This window comes from Gopherus flavomarginatus, chromosome 4 (assembly GCF_025201925.1).
Source record: "Gopherus flavomarginatus isolate rGopFla2 chromosome 4, rGopFla2.mat.asm, whole genome shotgun sequence".
In the NCBI taxonomy this organism is placed as follows: Eukaryota; Metazoa; Chordata; order Testudines; family Testudinidae; genus Gopherus; species Gopherus flavomarginatus.
Genome location: NC_066620.1, coordinates 145426398 through 145443196, shown reverse-complemented (window position 1 = coordinate 145443196; position 16799 = coordinate 145426398). Strand labels below are relative to the sequence as shown.

Sequence of the window (16799 nt, the reverse complement as noted above, 5' to 3'; positions counted from 1 at the left end):
TATTTTCCCTTGTTCCTACTAGACAGGAAAGAACTATTCATAGGTGTAGGCCCTAGTCTGCGTTTTATGATTTTGTTTTGTACTGTAACCATTTGTCCACATCACTCTCTTGTTTCTAATGGAATCTCTATTCTTTCTTAAATAAGCCTACATTTGTTTCATTGCAAGTGTTGTGTGTTATGCAGGAGCCGTAGTTTAAGGTAAAACTGGTAAAATGGGCTATATTGATTCTGAGGGTCTGGGATTTCTGTGAGTAGCTAGTTTCAGGGGCAGGATACCATAGGGAAATGCTTCAAGGGAACCTCCTGTCTATGCCTTGCAGCTTAACAGGTCTGGGATATCCCATAGGCATGAGTGACTGAAAGGGTGGTGGTGTTTGGGACCTATCACACAGTGACCACAAACAAGACTCCCTCTCTCTCCTTTAACTTAGGAAAGCATGGAGTCCTGCAGGAGTTGGGGGCTGAAGGAGAAGGTGGAGAAGGCTGGAGAAATAGTAAAGTAGAATAAACTTCTTCCTCCTTCCCTTCTCTACACAAAGCAGCCAGACGGCTAGAGGAACAGGACAGTACTGAAGACCCATTCTACCTTCAGTTAGACGAGAAGGATGTAGCAGAGTAGTAAAAAACTCTTGTCTCCATAACAGCTAGGATGCTGTGGGAGAGAGAGAGGACAGAGAAAAACTCTCCCACCCAGCCACTTCATGAATGGCAACCAGAACATTCTGGGAAAGAAAAACAAATCAGTATCCTTTTACCTTCTAGTAACTGAAAGAGGATGGAGCTTCAAATTTAGAGTCACTTTCTAGCCAAAGACCAATATAAAAACATGGTGTCCCTAAGCAACATCTTCAGGAAATCCCAGCTCCCCTCTGAACAGCTGGGGATGGCAGGGGGTCAGAACTCTGTACTTACCTACTTGCTGGAGGATGAGAAAGGTATCAGCCACATTTTTTAAACCCTGCCCAAATTCTTCACAAACTGATATTTACAGAAGCATCCCCCACTGAAATAAAATCACATCTGGGGACCAAACCAGCAACTGTTTAACAGTGCACAGAAACATTACAGAACACTTTAGAAAAGGAAAACGAATACAGGACAGAGTCTGCCGCATCCAGCTTTTGCTGGGTGCAGAAAGGAGAGAGGCCATCAGAGAGCCAGCTACAAATTGCTTATGCTGTGCCTTAGCTACAGCTTACTTGAAGTCACACCACAGACAGGTGAGGACAGCTAGTGCATTGTGTTCCAAGCACACCTCCTCCCCACCCTGAAATGCCCCATCTAATACAGCTCTGTGCCTGGGAGTACTGGGAGGGAGACGGGATCCAACCTTACTGGCTCTACTCCAGCAAGGGATTTGAAGGCTCTGTATGAGCCTTCTCAGCAGTGCAAAGGAAGAGGAGAAAGGAAAACTGAAACAGCATTGAATTTAGATAGACAGGAGATTATTACCCCAAACTACAGGTTAGCCACAACTTTTGAGAGAGACACCCTGGGCCAAATTCTACATTGATTTACAGTCCATACAACCCACCTTTATTAGAAGTGCTATGAGATCTTTAATGGCCAATCTTTAAGTCTCAGAAATGGGCTCCTCCAGCAGTACAGTCCCTCCTAATAGTAGGCTAGGACATTAGCTCAGTGTTAACTCAGACTGATCAGAAAAATTATTCAGAAGCGGAATATGCCTGCAAATGTAACTAAAAATGCCATATCGCAAATGTGTCCTATATAATATATCTCGTAGGCTGGACATCTCTGTCAAGTCACATTTACTAGCAACAAAAGTTTATATCCCAAAAGAAATCAGTAGTTCCTGTAGCAGTTCGTAGCTTGTTGCAAGTTGCATACAGTATACAATGCAGCTCAAAAATCAAGTATGTATTCACTTCAGTGACATGCATTCCATAACCAGCTGTAGTCCTCTCCCATTTTTTTGATAAGCAAATTTTATTCTGCTGTGTTCTTCTAATGCACGTAGTATTACAAAACAGTTAAGAATAAACTGTACCTGTTTGGCTTACTCCAGAATTCCAAATTTTCAGACGTGGTGCCAAATTAATTTTCGTATATATTTTTTCAGTTCATTCATGTTGAGAGGTGCTTCCTACCTTCTGAAATATCACACTGCTGCTCAGCAGTGAATGGGTATAATTTCTCTTTAAATAATGTGAAACATATGGAAAGTGGATTATACTAGAACTTTATAAAGAATTTCCCTCCTTCCCCCCAAACCACAGTCATTCAAATATTATCCCAAATGTGGTCCGTGCATAGGCAAAATAGCTGAAATTCCCACTGCACAGGTCACAGGTTATGTGAGAATTGCAGGAATGAGTCCTATGTAGTGCTTCTGAGCGCTAACATTTCCATTAGTTTTTATAGTAGCAGAAATGGTATGTCTGTGGATGTTTTAGGGGCTCACCATTTCCTAAGCACTGACAGGATCAAGCACTAGAATGTAAGACTAGAATCACCACCACCAAACACACACACACACATTTCATTTCACCTAGTTGTTATGGCTTGCCTTAAACTAGGACTGTAAATTCTTTAGGGGCAGAGACCGTTATTATTACACATCTATGCAGTACCTAGAACAATGTTGCCCTAACTTGGTTTAGGTATCTAGATGCTACCTGAATGCAAATTTATGACATGAATAATTCAATGTATATCCAAAATAAGGATATTTACATATAGATACACATTGAAAGATTTGGTGCTGGAGATAGAACACAACGGGAAAACTAGTGCCAAAGTTCAGTATTTTATCTTTGATAAGCAGTATCATTTACTACTATTTGCAGAGTATTTGTTTACATGACAGATATCCTCTGCCAACATATCAGGAGTGAAATTTGTCTAAATTACAAATAAAAGATAAACATCGTTTCTTAAGGTCCTGCAAATACTTACTCATAGGGAATATCATGAGAGACAAAAAGGATGACTTTGTCAATTAAGGTAGCTCAAATAAGTTAGCATAACACAATCAAAAAGCCCTGTTAGGATGCTGGCTAACACATGTATTAGATGGCTATGTTGTAGTCTAGGGCTCTCGCCAACAATCCTCCTTTGGCTACAACATAGCTAACTAACACATCTTCAGACATATTAGCCTGCACCTTAGCAGGGTTATCAATGGTGTTAAATTAACTCTATTGAGCTACCATGATTGAAGGAAAAAAACATATCCTTTTCACCCATCAAGACAGGGTCTTATATCCAATGCTTACTAGCATGAAGTCAATGCAGAATGCCTGGCACTGAGTTTTTGCAGCACTGAGCCCTTAAGAAGGACCACAAAAGCTTTGGATTAAGGAAGCATGCACCAACTTGCTTCTGCTTGATCTGTTACAAAGCTTGACAGTAACAGATAGCCACTTGCATTAGTGTCAACGTTCTGATAAGTTTCTTTCAATATCTGTCACAAAAACAGTGACTGTATCAGTATGTCAGCTGCATTATCAGTCACCATATAGTTGATCATACTTAATAACATTTTCAAGTGCAGAGAATCCTAACAAGTATCAGAGACTGCAACTACCTTAGAGCCACAGAGTCACCCAGATCATTTTGACTTCAACCTGGTAACATCATTCATTCAGTGAGTGGCTGCCTCCCACCCTCTCTCGCGCCTCAATATATTAACTTGTCTCAATGTGGAGCTAGAATTTGTTTTCAAACTCTTAACAAGATCACTGAAAAAAAAGAGGAGAAATTCTATCAATGTGCCTCTGGATTGCTTCCAGAGTTGCGAATTCTCTTAGCAATTGCTCTGGAAGCAGGCCAAAAATGGGCAATGTTCTTCCAAATGAACTCAAGTACAAGTTATCATTTAATTCTTTTGTCAACATTGCTGTGGTTAGAAATTAAGAAGCCTATTTACTAAACAATTTCCTTGAATTCCAATTACCAAACACTGATTCCCTTCCCCCTCCCCCATTTCCCCTGCTTTCCCTTTGGAAGGACACTTTCTCTCCTTTACTGGGGTCAAAGAAAATTAGTATTATAATTATAGACCTACCCATGATTCACATCATCAACTGTGAGTTAACTAAGATGCTTTAAAAAAAAAAGTCAGCGTCACTAGAGAATACCTTTGAAAGTTTAAGAACGTGCTTTGATGGGGACAGAATGATTTTAATACTTTTAACAGAACCTAGACACACCGTATTGAACTGATTTGTGTAAGCAGTTTTTCACATTATAACTCTTAATGAGATCACCCTCCACATGGTAGAAACTCAGCCCTTTCCCCCACAATGCTGAAAGAGTGCTGGAAAGATCCCAGATCAACTACACACACTCCAACTATGTACCAAATCTTCCATTGTAACCCCTGCTGAAGGCAATCATGTGAGTTTCCTGAGGACTAAGGATTCAGGATGAGACACTACTTTCTTTCTTTCTTTCAGTACGAGCCAAATCCTGCAGTCCTTTTCCAATCCTTACAGAGGCAAAAAACTCTCATTAAACTCATTGACTGCAGAGTTTAATCTTAGACAAACCCCAAAATAAGTCAGGTATACGTCACTCCCTGGATTCTTCAATGCCTGTAACGGTTTTACTTTTTGGAGTTCTCACTTTCACATTTATTTTTATATCATTTTTTTTCTGTAGCCCTACGAACAGATAAGTATGTTTCTATCATATGCTACAAGAAAAGTCTGACGGATATCAATTTCTGTGTTAAATATATTTGGAACCATTAATCACTATACAAAGTACCTAGTTTCCTAGAACCTTCACTGTAAACAAAACAGCCTGGTTGTGTCACACTTATGTTCAGAACTGCCTTTGTATCCAAGTAGCCCCATTTAAATCAGTGGGGACTCTAATTGCAGAGTAAGTATATGAATACAGGTGACAGAATCAACACCTAAAAGGATTGTTTTCAAAAAACAAACTACTTTGAGATTTTTATTCATTAGCCAGGGTGAAAATGTTAATCCTGTGTGTTACTCTGAAGTATAATTTCTTACCAATAACCTAACACTACGAGATGAACTACATGCTGAAAATACAAAATAAAAAGCTCTCCACAGTCTTGGATTTACTGATAATTTAACCAGACCCAATGTAATCCATAAATAACCCAAAAGTTTTATTTTTAAGATTCTAGCTGAATTAATTTTATGTAAAAAAAAATTGACTGAAATTCTGCCACTCAATATTTTGATATATTCTGTTTGAAAGAAACAGATTTAAAATAAATAAATCTACTGCATTTGCACAGGAGTGAGAATGAAATGTAGATTTAAAACTCTGCCGCTCAGTTTTCATTTGGAGTATGTGCTATACGTTAGCACAAATTCTATATATCCTGAATTTTATTTTCCTTATAATTTTCTGTCACAAAACATATGGAACAACAGCAAATAGTTTATATCAGGGATCAGCCACCTTTGGCAGACGGCCCGCCAGGGTAAGCACCCTGGAGGGCCAGGCTAGTTTGTTTACCTGCCGTGTCCATAGGTTCGGCCGCTCGCAGCTGCCACTGGCTGCAGTTCACCACTCCAGGCCAATGGGGGCTGCGGGAAGCAGCGGTCAGCACATCCCTCGGCCTGTGAATCGCGGCTAGTGAGAGCTGTGATCGGCTGAACCTGCGGACATGGCAGGTAAACAAACCGGCCCGGCCCACTAGGGTGCTTACCCTGGTGCGCCACATGTCAAAGGTTGCCAATCCCTGGTTTATATAATGCTCACACGCAAGAATGTTAATAAGGTCTTCTTAGCAAAATACAATCTGCTAGGTAGCATTACAAAGAACTACACGGAATGTCATCCTGACCTTATTTCTGTGTGAACTGTAATTTCTGCAACTGTATTTACATTAAACTGTGCTCTGAATTGCCTGTTTTATATTTGAAATGCAATATGCAACTGCTGACTTCCATTCGTGAAAGAGCTGATTGTTTTAAATTAGCCAATGTGAAGTGTATAGATTCAAATGCTCAAAATATTAGTATGGGTCTAATAACATATTTTGATACAAAGACAATATAAATGTGACTGTAGAACCCAACTGCTATTGTAGGATATTATTAGAAGTGTAGGTTTACTCACGTTCACAAGTGTCTCCTTTTTGCTGGTACCCAGCTTTGCAGATACACTTTCCAATAGGCACTAGCCATTCTCCTTCTGCACTACAATGCATCCTAGGAGAGTTATCAGCCTCCTCTTCTGCACTGCTGACACAAGTTCCTCGTACCTCAACTAGAGAGGAGAACTCTGAGCCAGTCACTGTATCTGGAAAAACAGCTAAGTTCTCAATAATAGACCAGCATTTCTTGTAGTAGACTTTGACGGAAACCAAAGCAATGCAGGCACCTACATCTTGAAATGCAAGATAAAATCCTTTCTTGGACAAAGGTCCAATCTCTCTCACTTCTGTGTTAAGTTTCATTTTTCTCTCCCCAAGGTCACCTTGGGTAAAACTTTCATCTGCTGCAATGGTGTCTATTTTTACATACTGATTTTCTCGGATATTCCGACCAGTGTCGTAGTCTGTTTCATAATAATATAAGTTAAAAGTTTCTTTACATGTCCCCAGTACTCCAGGAAGACTGTTACAATCCCTCAGAGTGAATTTCAGTTCTACAAAAATCCTTTGTGCATTGCCTTTCGCAATCCAGTTAGTCCGAAGCCAGTTATTTTGGTTAGGTTCCATGACCTGGCATACCTGGTATGTTCGTATAGGAGTGTAATTTTCATCCAGTCCACTAATTTCTTCCCACTAAAACAACAACAAACAGTTATTAATACAAGACAGCATTTTACTGCTGTACTAAATCCGTACATATATAAAAGTACTCTGACACAGATCTGGTCTTCTTTCTTTGTAAACAGTGAAGCCTCATTAAAAAAAGTGGAGTATTACTAAAATGCTAATGTTTTGTGTAAGAAAATCACAAATTTTAATGGTGTTCTAGTTTGTGTTTCATGTATTTTAACATGTAAATAACCTTCAAAATATATTATTTATATTACAACAGTTTACAGTTACATTAATTACAAGTTCTAGAAAGTACTGTACAATATACTCAAATACAGCTTATAGTTGGGGTTCAGTCCTATATTTTCTTACATCAGTCAGAACTTTAGATAACCAAGGAATGAAGAAGGTGGTCAATGATATGCTGCTGGAAACAAATCTACAACCAACAAAGAAGTCTCAGAAACGGATAGCCCTTAAACTTGCAGTCCTTGCACATTTAAAGCTCAGTGACACCTTCTGGTGCACAAGCAATGCACTCTGACTCTTTATTAGTAACTGTAATCTGCATTTGGAATTATTATTTTTACGTTTTAATTTATTACCATTATTGTGATCATCATCACATTTTGCAGGGAAAATAAACTGAAAATGAAGAGAAAAAAATATCATGAAGATGACATTTCCAGCTGTTTTAGCACTTTATGCATTTAGGGCCATTTTCAGCTCCCATTTACAAGCTACAAACCTGATCCTGCAAATCCCTACTCATATGAATAGGCTCACTGACCAATGGTGAAACAATCTTACCTCACTACAATGGAATTTCATTTGAAGTCAATGGGGTTACACACTTGAGTAGGGGCTAATCATTTGAATAAGGATCTGCAAGTTGAGGGCCTGCTTTCCTTCTTTTTTCATTTCTCAGGCACCATGGTATCTAGGTGCTAAAATGGTAAATGCACAATAATTCCATTGTTTTTACAAAGTTGGAAACAAATCCCAGACCTATTGAAGTCAACGTTAAAACTCCCACCGACATCAGTTGAGCTAAGGTTAGACCCTTATTCCAGATTTACCCAGGTACAACTAAAAGCACAATCTGACCCTTATACTTTTTATAAATGTATTGCAGTTCTCAATTCATAGCAGAAATTACAACTTAAAAAAAGTGGGACTCTTTTGAAGAGTTCAGTTAGTTAAATGGTGTCTAATAACACAGCCAACAATAGCTCAATCCATCCAAGTGCTCAGCCCATTTCAACAAAGCACTTAACCACATGCTCAACATCAGTGGAACTACTCATGTGCTTAACATTAAGCATGTGTTTTATTGGATGGCTAGAGCACACAGCACCTGCCAGGATCAAACACCTGTAGAGTGTGCTGTTACTGATAATCAGGCAGGAAAGGCAAACACTAATTGACATTGGTTTCCCAGACCAAGAGTCATGCAGCATGCAATACTTTACGAGCCTATAGGACAGCAAATGAGATAATTTAATGTTGCTCCAAGAAAAGTAAATGTTGATGAACTGATGCTGGAAGTTATTACCACAAAATATATTATGGCTGTAAGTGTTGAAATGTACAGAAGTTGTACATATCAAAATGCATTTCAAAGTATTTCTGTTACTATAGGTATGGTATATATGGTACCACACATCTGGTATTAGCTTACAGTAAAATATGAAATGTTTCTATAGTTAACAAAGGATTACATTTTAAAACCTAATACTCTTTAGAAAGGAAGAAAGCTTATCTTCATTATACAATTAGTAGATTTTAACTACCAAGATTTTTTTTCTCCTATATGAACTAGTATTGATAAGGGTAGCAAAAAAACAACAACAAATAAAGATGGCCATGGAGTAGGGCTTTTGGCATTACTGCAGTTCAAAAAACAGTTCACAAAAAGGGCTCAGAGCCTAAGTTCACTCTTAAGAGTTTCACTCTGCTGCTCTCATTCTCAGTTTCATTTTCAGTATATTTTATCTCATGTAAGCAGTTTTCCCATCATGATCGAGATTTTGCTCTCAGATATTCCAAAGTTACAATAATGTAACACCTCTGAAGTCGAATTAGTTACCCTCGCGTATCCAAAGAGCAAAATACAGACCACTGATCACTTTCATTCCTTTCTTCCCTCCCCAAAATCCTCCAGAATAATCATAAAAATACAAAACTCTGCATTGGGTAGGGTAACACAAACCAGAAGAAGAGCCAGTGATTCCATCCTTGTTAATTAATGTAATGAATCTTGGAGGTGCTCAGATTACTCCTTTGGATGGAAAAAAAAATCCAGTAGAGATCATCTCTTACGCTAACACCCATTGTCACACCTTCCCCCATCTTTCTAAAACCACGGGGAAGATCATAAGGATAGTTTATATGCATTTCTTTTTTTGGTTTATCTAAAAAAATTCAGTAGTCATAGCTGTACTACTCAAACATTCCTCTGAAAGGATTCAAACTTCCTCCTCTTGATAGGCACATATTATAGATACTTTGGTGCATAATTGTATTTGTCTACCATATTTGAAAACTACTGCTTAAAAAATCATCTTGGAATGATCTGAACACTATATTTGATTTGTCACACATTTAACTTTTTTTATTTCTCTTTATCCCATTGTTAAAACAATGATATATATATAGATAGATATATATATATATATAGAGAGAGAGAGAGAGAGAGAGATATGTCATATGGGAGATATATATGTGAAATACATGAAGTTCTCTTCCTCCACTAATACATATTGTATTCGTACACCATGTTTAACATGTTAATTCCTTTAGTTATTTAAAACATGCTTCATGTCACTCAAAGCCAGAGAGTACATTTGCCACTGAAATTTAACTAGGATATGATGATGTATAAGTTTCTCTCCTCTATTTGTGCATGTTTTCATGATATTTGTATTACATAGGAGAGAATTAAATGCAGCTGAATTTAACAAAAAATTGTACTATATTTTTAATTTTAAACACCATTAATAAATTGTAATTTTTTGTTAATTCATAAGAAACTACTTTTTAGTCATCTTCACTGACTATCGTTTAGCTGTTATTTTGGATTCTGAATGTTCCTTTGAATCCATATTTCTAACCTTAAAAAGTCATCTTTTTACCATTTATACAATATTAGTCAACTATGTTTCCACCTTTCATTCTCAAATACGTTAGCAAAGTTCATACTTACATTACCTCCAGGCTAGACTACTGCAATTCTCTTCCAACTAATCTTTCAGACACCTCTATTAAAAGGCTTCAATCAATGTAAAATGCTAATGCCAAAGTTATTACCCACCTTAAGCGCTCAGCTCACATTATGTAGTTTCTTAAGTCTTCAGACTCATTTCTGGTTTGTGCTTGTATTGATTTTATGATCTTGCTTTTAAACTAAGACACTTCCATATTTTCATTCTTCTTATTTAAAGGATTTGTTACACTGTTATATCCTCACTCACGTCACGCTCTTCTGGTTCCAGATTTCATAAAGCGCTGAAAATTAAGGGCCTGATCTCGCAAACCCTAATTCATGAGAGTAGCCCCAACAAAGTCAATGAGACCTTGGCTACACTGGCGCTTTATAGCGCTGCAACTTTCTCGCTCAAGGGTGTGAAAAAACACACCCCTGAGCACAGCAAGTTACAGCGCTGCAAAGCGCCAGTGTATAAACAGTGCCCCAGCACAGCTCCCAGTGCTGCAAGCTAATCCCCACGGGGAGGTGGAGTATGTGCAGCGCTGGGAGACCTCTATCCCAGCGCTGGCGCCGCGACCACACTCGCACTTCAAAGCGCTGCTGCGGGAGCACTCCCGCGGCAGCGCTTTCGCATTTCGAGTATAGCCAAGCCCTGAAATGGCTTCCAGGAGTAAGAACCACTTACATGACTTCAGGTTTGTAGGATTGAGTTCTAAGGTAAATACAACTGGCCATACTCTCCTCTCTTGAAATGTTCTTCCTCAAGAGATGAGGGATGTGGTTTTTCTACAATTTCTAATTAAGAGCTGACGACACAACTATTTGCATGTTGATAAGTTTTCATAGAACATCTTGGGATGCATTTGTTCTAAAAGGCATTGCAGTGTATAAATGAGAAGTGGGCCCAAGCCACAAAATTTGAACTTAGATATCAAGCTCCTTAAAATTTGGGAATGTTCAGGTCTGGGTTTTGGTTTAGACCTAACTCTAATACAGACATTTATATTGCAGAGCACTTCATATTATGCTATTTAATTACAACAAATATACTGTATATACATTTCTTATCACTGTTTATCTGGAAAATATCAAATAACATGTTCTGAGGCATTTTCCATATACAAATATAATTGCTTCTAAAAATAAAAAGAGAAAAGAAAATATACTTAAAATACAGTGTCACAAGTACACAAAGCCTTCTAGAACACCACAAAGGATTACACTACTAAGCATAAAGCTAATAAAGGGGTTTAGGTGAGTTACTGAAGAGATTCTTCCTTGGAATTAGCTTGCTTTTGTACACTGTGACCTGAGGTATGCTTCTTTTCACAACAGAAACTTAAGAGCCATAAACACTCACTATGATTACTGAGGGAAATTTGGGAAATACCAGCTTGTTTAAAGCATGTTTAAAATTTTGTCTAGATGAGACACCCAGCAGTGTTTGGAGTGTTTTGGGGGGTTGTTTGTTTGTTTGTGTACTTACCCCATTGGGAGGAAAGGAAATCCACTCCAACTCTGTCTGTTGTGCTTTAGAGTCCAGCAATATTACTGCAAGAGAAAAAGTTTCCACTATGTATTAAATAAAGAACTTACGAATTTTACTAAACTAAATAAAAAACTTTGTGATGAAATTCAACAAGAATGTATATAAAGTCTTCTTTTTATCAGTCAATATTATTTAATAAAGGAATAAATATATTATGTATGTTCACCACTGTATGCATGTTTTAATTAGAAAAGTTTGTTATATTATTTGAGGTATGATAGTCACATTTTTTATTAAGCAGAAATATTTAAATCTTATTTTTTTACTGCATCTTTGTCTACATATTTGTACTTACCATCTTATTATCTAAGTGTCATAAAAATTCTAAGGTTTAATCGTGAATATGTGTTCCTCTTGCTCCTTCTTACAAAGAATATTTCCTATGTGCTTTTCATTAAAATTAGGATTTTTTAAAAAATGAAATTCGTCAATATTTCAACATTGTCCAGACTGATTTGGACACTGTTGGACACTACATCCTGCTTGGATCCCCACTCTGAAGTCAAGGGTAGTACACAAGAAAAGATGGTCCCTTAATACTTATGAGACTATTAATTTAAACAAGTCAATATATGACAAATAAGTTTCCACAAAATAAGGCTTTATACTTATGCAGCATTATGCATTTTCAAAATACTGAATGAGCATATTAGTTAGAACTAATTCTTGTGCAACATTTTATTAAATAAATATTTTCATATGTGTATACATTTCCAATGAGACTTCTAAAAGAAGTTCTGATACACAAAGCTGTTAATTAGATGTGATTTGCTGGCAGAAGTGTTTAATGCAGACTTCTCAATCTTAGTCCAATAAATAAATCATTAAATATAAATATAAAATTTCCACTTTATTACATATTGGGGAAAATCATATTGATATTTTGTCAACTATCAGCATGAGATTATATTTAATTATAGTCTTAAACCTCAGAATATATTATTGCATATGTTTTCACAAAATTTCTAAACAGCACTTACATTAGTTAACCTTGACATTTCTAAGCAACTCTGTGAAATAACTTCTTAGATTGCATTTTAAAAAATAATCTTTTAAACTGGAAAGAGATATATCCTAATGTTATATCTGTTCAGATATGCTACATTTTTGGAACAAAAAAACTCATATTTACTTCTTAACAAATAATTGTTCCATTTTTAACAAAAGAGAAACGAATTTCAATTTCAAATAACCTCAATATACATTTTAATTATAAAAAATATAACATCTCTACCAATACCAATGTAAAAAGTTTTATATGAGTAAGTAATTACTTATATTTTGATCTTCTGCTTTAATTCTTAAACTTAATTTCAGTATAATTAACTTTTTGTTTGGTAGAGCAATACCTTTGGTTTAGAGCCTATGTCAAATATAATTTAGAATACTAGTTTTTTATAACTTTATTAGAAGGATCGCAATACTTTTTTTACATAAAGGTTCATGCTGAGACAGGAATAGCTAAAACATGTTAAAGACAAAACTATAACTTCAATTTCTGTAAGACAACATACACTTGAGCTAATCAATTAAATTTGCTATTCTCTCTTTACATAGATTATCTTCTTAATTAATTAATTAATCTTGCTATCTAAGGGGCTTTAACTAGTAATACTAGGTAAAGAAGAATTGATGGTGTGTGTGTTGGCTTGCTAATCAAGGACAATGCTGATAAGCTAAAAACTGAGGTACAGTGCAAGTTTAACCCCTTCATCACCATGCCCATGCAATAGTGGATGGCCACATCATGTTGTAATCTGGCAGTAATTCTTCCTAAAAAAGCAATATGAAAAGCCAGTGCCACACAGATGACCTTCATACAATCATATGTTGTACTCCTCACTGCACTAAAAGTTATTGGGAAATATCTTTCCTACTCCGACGTTTGTACAATGCCTTAAACAGGTAAAATGCTATATGAAATGCTAATTTCCTAGTGCTGGCTTAGTTTTCAAAAGTTATGTGGGTGACACCTTCTTTTTTATTACACAGTTACGGTCTAGATCCAGCATGTCTCGTTGCTGAGATAAAGACACTTTCCCCGAGAGGTGGGCAACTTTCTCCATCTACTTCCCAAGGCAGCCCTGAAGTTCTTCTGTGCAACGCTCAAAGTGAGCAGGAGCTGAGCTACGGAACTTCTTGTTGCAGAAACTGACTAGCAACGCTACCCAGTTTTGAAGAAAGGCAAGTCTGCCTGGTTCACTCCGTTACAACGGACACAAGACAAAGCTGGGACAGAGAGGGAAACGTTGTTGGGGAAGTCAATGGGAGGCTTTAATCCGCCCTTTTCGGCCTGAACCATTAACTCGCCCGGTGCCCCTTGAGCTGAGCTCCCGTGCGCTCCCCAAGCTGGGGACTCCCCCGCGGGCTCTGCACCCAGCCACAGGGGCGCGCTGTTTTCGGAGAGCCACGGGCAGCCTCTCGCCTCCTCCGCACTCCCGACCCGCGCGTGTTCTCAAGGGAGCTGAGATTTCCCCTTAAGCCACCGCCGGCGCCCTCACTTCGCGGCTGGGGTCAAATGCTGCGTCTGCGCTGACAAGGCATCTCCGTGCCCAGCTCACGGATGCAATCTCGCCCCCCAGTCCCTCTTCAAGTCAATGGCAAAGGCTCCCCTTGGCTTCAACACGGCTGAAGCAGCCTTTCCGAGCCCAGCAGCCGCAGCCCACGGGAGGCAGGAGGGAGCTAAGTCACATGTGGTGTTTAACCTGTGTCTAACCTCCAAGCCATGCCGCTGCGATTCCAATCAATGCCTTCAAGGGCTGGAAGGCAGCGAACTCACTGCCCCGTGTAAGCCAGCGCGCACCCCAACCCCGGGACCCAGTTTCAATTCACCCCACACTCAGGATGCCTTTATGCTAAACTTTTCAGACCCGGCCTGGCTAGGTCACCTCTGCCCCTGCAAATTCCCGTCTCCCTAGTCATACCCCCATCACCTTCTCTCCCCCTCGAGGCACCTATTTATGCAGCTCCTGCTGGGAAAACTTTGGGACTTCTCGGCTCTCTCCTCCCTTACCCCCAGCCCCTCTGCCTTGCTAGTTTCCGACGGAGAAGGAAGTGTCTGCAGAGGGCTGGATTCTCTCATCACCACAGACGTGAGATCCAGTGGCAACGAAAGTTTCTTTGCGCAGGAGATTTGCAGCAGGTTAACAGGCATAGGGATCCGAAATCCCTGCCCGCCTGCTGCTCCCCCCTCCTCCTGCCAGCTCATCCTACAACCCACGAGTTGCTGAGCGCTTGAAGCGGAAACACAAACTCGAGGTGTACGTGGGACTCTGTCCCAGTGAGCAGAATGTCACAGCTCCAAGCGCTCTCCCCAGGCAGCCCGCACAAACCAGCTTCCAAGCCCAGCTCCCCACTGCGCTCTGCGCTGCGCTTCGCTTCCGCTCACCTCCCCCATTCAGCCTCTCTCGCCCTTCCAGGAGTTAGTTCATTATCCCATTTTTTAAATCGCTTCAGATAAACTCTGGAAATGCCGCCCAGGAAGGGCCTTCGGGGTTCTTTCTTTCTCTCTCTCTCTCTCTCCTATTAGGGACAAAGAACATCTTAATTGAGAGAGAGCTTAGTTTTAAAGCTCCAGCTACAGGCTCAGAAAGGTACTTTACCTTATGCCAATGGTTCAAAGACGAATATTGACATATCGGGGAGAGGAAAAAACCCCAAGTCCCCTCCTCCCAAAGATGGAAACTGATACCACACTATCAGAGGTAAAAGGTCTCATTTTTAGTTCTCCCTCCCCACCCCATACGAAAAGAAATGCCCGGACTGACTTTCTGAATTGATTTGTAGGTTAGTCTTGACAGAAAACTGCCCGTGCTCGCTTTTAATAGGAAATATTATGTGCTATGTAAAATACATTGATGCTGGAGTGAAGCCCTGTTTGTGATACGCAGTGGAAACAAAAATTTCTATCTATATACATCTAGTCAGAAATGCCTACAGATTAGATAATATACAATTTATACTGACACACTGATATAATACATGTATATAGCTTCCTATAGATCCATCCCTCGAATACATTTAATTGAACCCCAACACTATCTATGCCACATCTTTCCGCGTAGCGTCTCAGTCCCAGCGGCTTCTGAGACCTGCAGGCCCGCATAAGCAGGAAATGGAGAAGCGGATTTTTATTAGCTAGCTTATGATTACCCGGGGGACTAACAGAAAGTCCCCCACTACCCCGTTAGGGGACCTCCAGAGTCATGAAACTCCGCTGCAGTCTTGGCTGTGGCACTCGGGTTCCGTGCCCCTGACAAACTACAGTAGCTTCCACCCGGAGGGGGGACGGGGGATTTCTTATCCTCATCTTACTAACAGTATTAATACTACTAGTACTATTAATTCAATAGACAGTATCCCCCATATTGACTCCCCCTCCCCAATATATCAGCTCTTCAAGTGCAATGCCTTGCAAACCCAATTCCTTAAATGAAATGCAGTTTGTCCCGACCGACCTCCCTCTCCCTCTCTCACACACACACATTCACACACACTGCTCGTGGTGGATGCCTCTCCCCCACCTCAGTTAAGAAGCTGTTTAACTAGAGGAAGGGGCTGCATGCAGTTTGCACCAGACCCAACACTAAAACATTGCAATGTGTGCGCACGGAAATAAGCCCAAACTTTGTTTTCTGCATCGCCTTACCTTCTTTTGCAGCCTGTGCCTCCCCCGTGTGTGCAAAGCGAAACAGCCAGATGGAGCATACAATAATCCAAGAAGGGAGCCTAGTTTGAAAAACCATGATGCAGGAGCAGGATATTTTTATATGTACTGTACGATCGCTGCTGCCACTGCGGCTTGTTGGGGATTAAAGGGTTTGTTCTGCTATGTGTTTTATTTTGCCTTTGCATGGAGCTTGCTCTCCCCCAGCTGCCTGCTCCTCTTGCCTATGCGTTTCGGCACATCGTATTTGCTGCCTGCGAGTCTCCGACTGCAGCCTGGCTCCTAGCTCCACACTCCGATAATATCAATTAGGGGGGGAAGGGGCGGGGCCGGAGCCAGGAGTGCGGGCCGTCCCTCAAAATGACTGGCAGCCGCAGCCGGCCTAAGAGGAGCGGCAAGCTAGAGCGGGGAGGCTAAGCTGGCGAACGCATCGCCTCGGCAGTGGAGGCGGGGCCGGGGGCGCTGTCCAATCAGCGGAGAAAGGTGTCAGGTTGCAGCTGGCACCGGATTCCCCGCAGGTTGAGTGTGTAGCCGGAGCCGGGCTGTGAATGAGGAGTGGGCATGGTAGGACTGGGAGCCGCGCTCCAGGCAGGCTTGTTACTGCTGGGGATTGCAATAAAGCAAAGACAAGAGTAATGGTTAAAAAAGACGAC

At 39.9% G+C, this 16799-nt stretch overlaps 1 protein-coding gene across 2 annotated transcripts in view; it reads right to left on the bottom strand.

Annotated features, from left to right (window-relative positions):
* The window catches only part of EPHA7 (EPH receptor A7), a 185139-nt gene extending 168738 nt beyond the window's left edge, over positions 1-16401 (bottom strand). For both annotated transcript variants that reach the window (XM_050949232.1, XM_050949233.1), the window contains exons 1-3: positions 16129-16401; positions 11418-11482; positions 6075-6744 (exon numbers count right to left, since the gene is read on the bottom strand). In XM_050949232.1, coding sequence (XP_050805189.1) covers positions 6075-6744; positions 11418-11482; positions 16129-16225 — 832 coding nt within the window. In that variant the 5' untranslated portion in view covers positions 16226-16401. The remainder of the gene's footprint in view (positions 1-6074; positions 6745-11417; positions 11483-16128) is intronic.
* Positions 16402-16799: the final 398 nt, after the last annotated feature.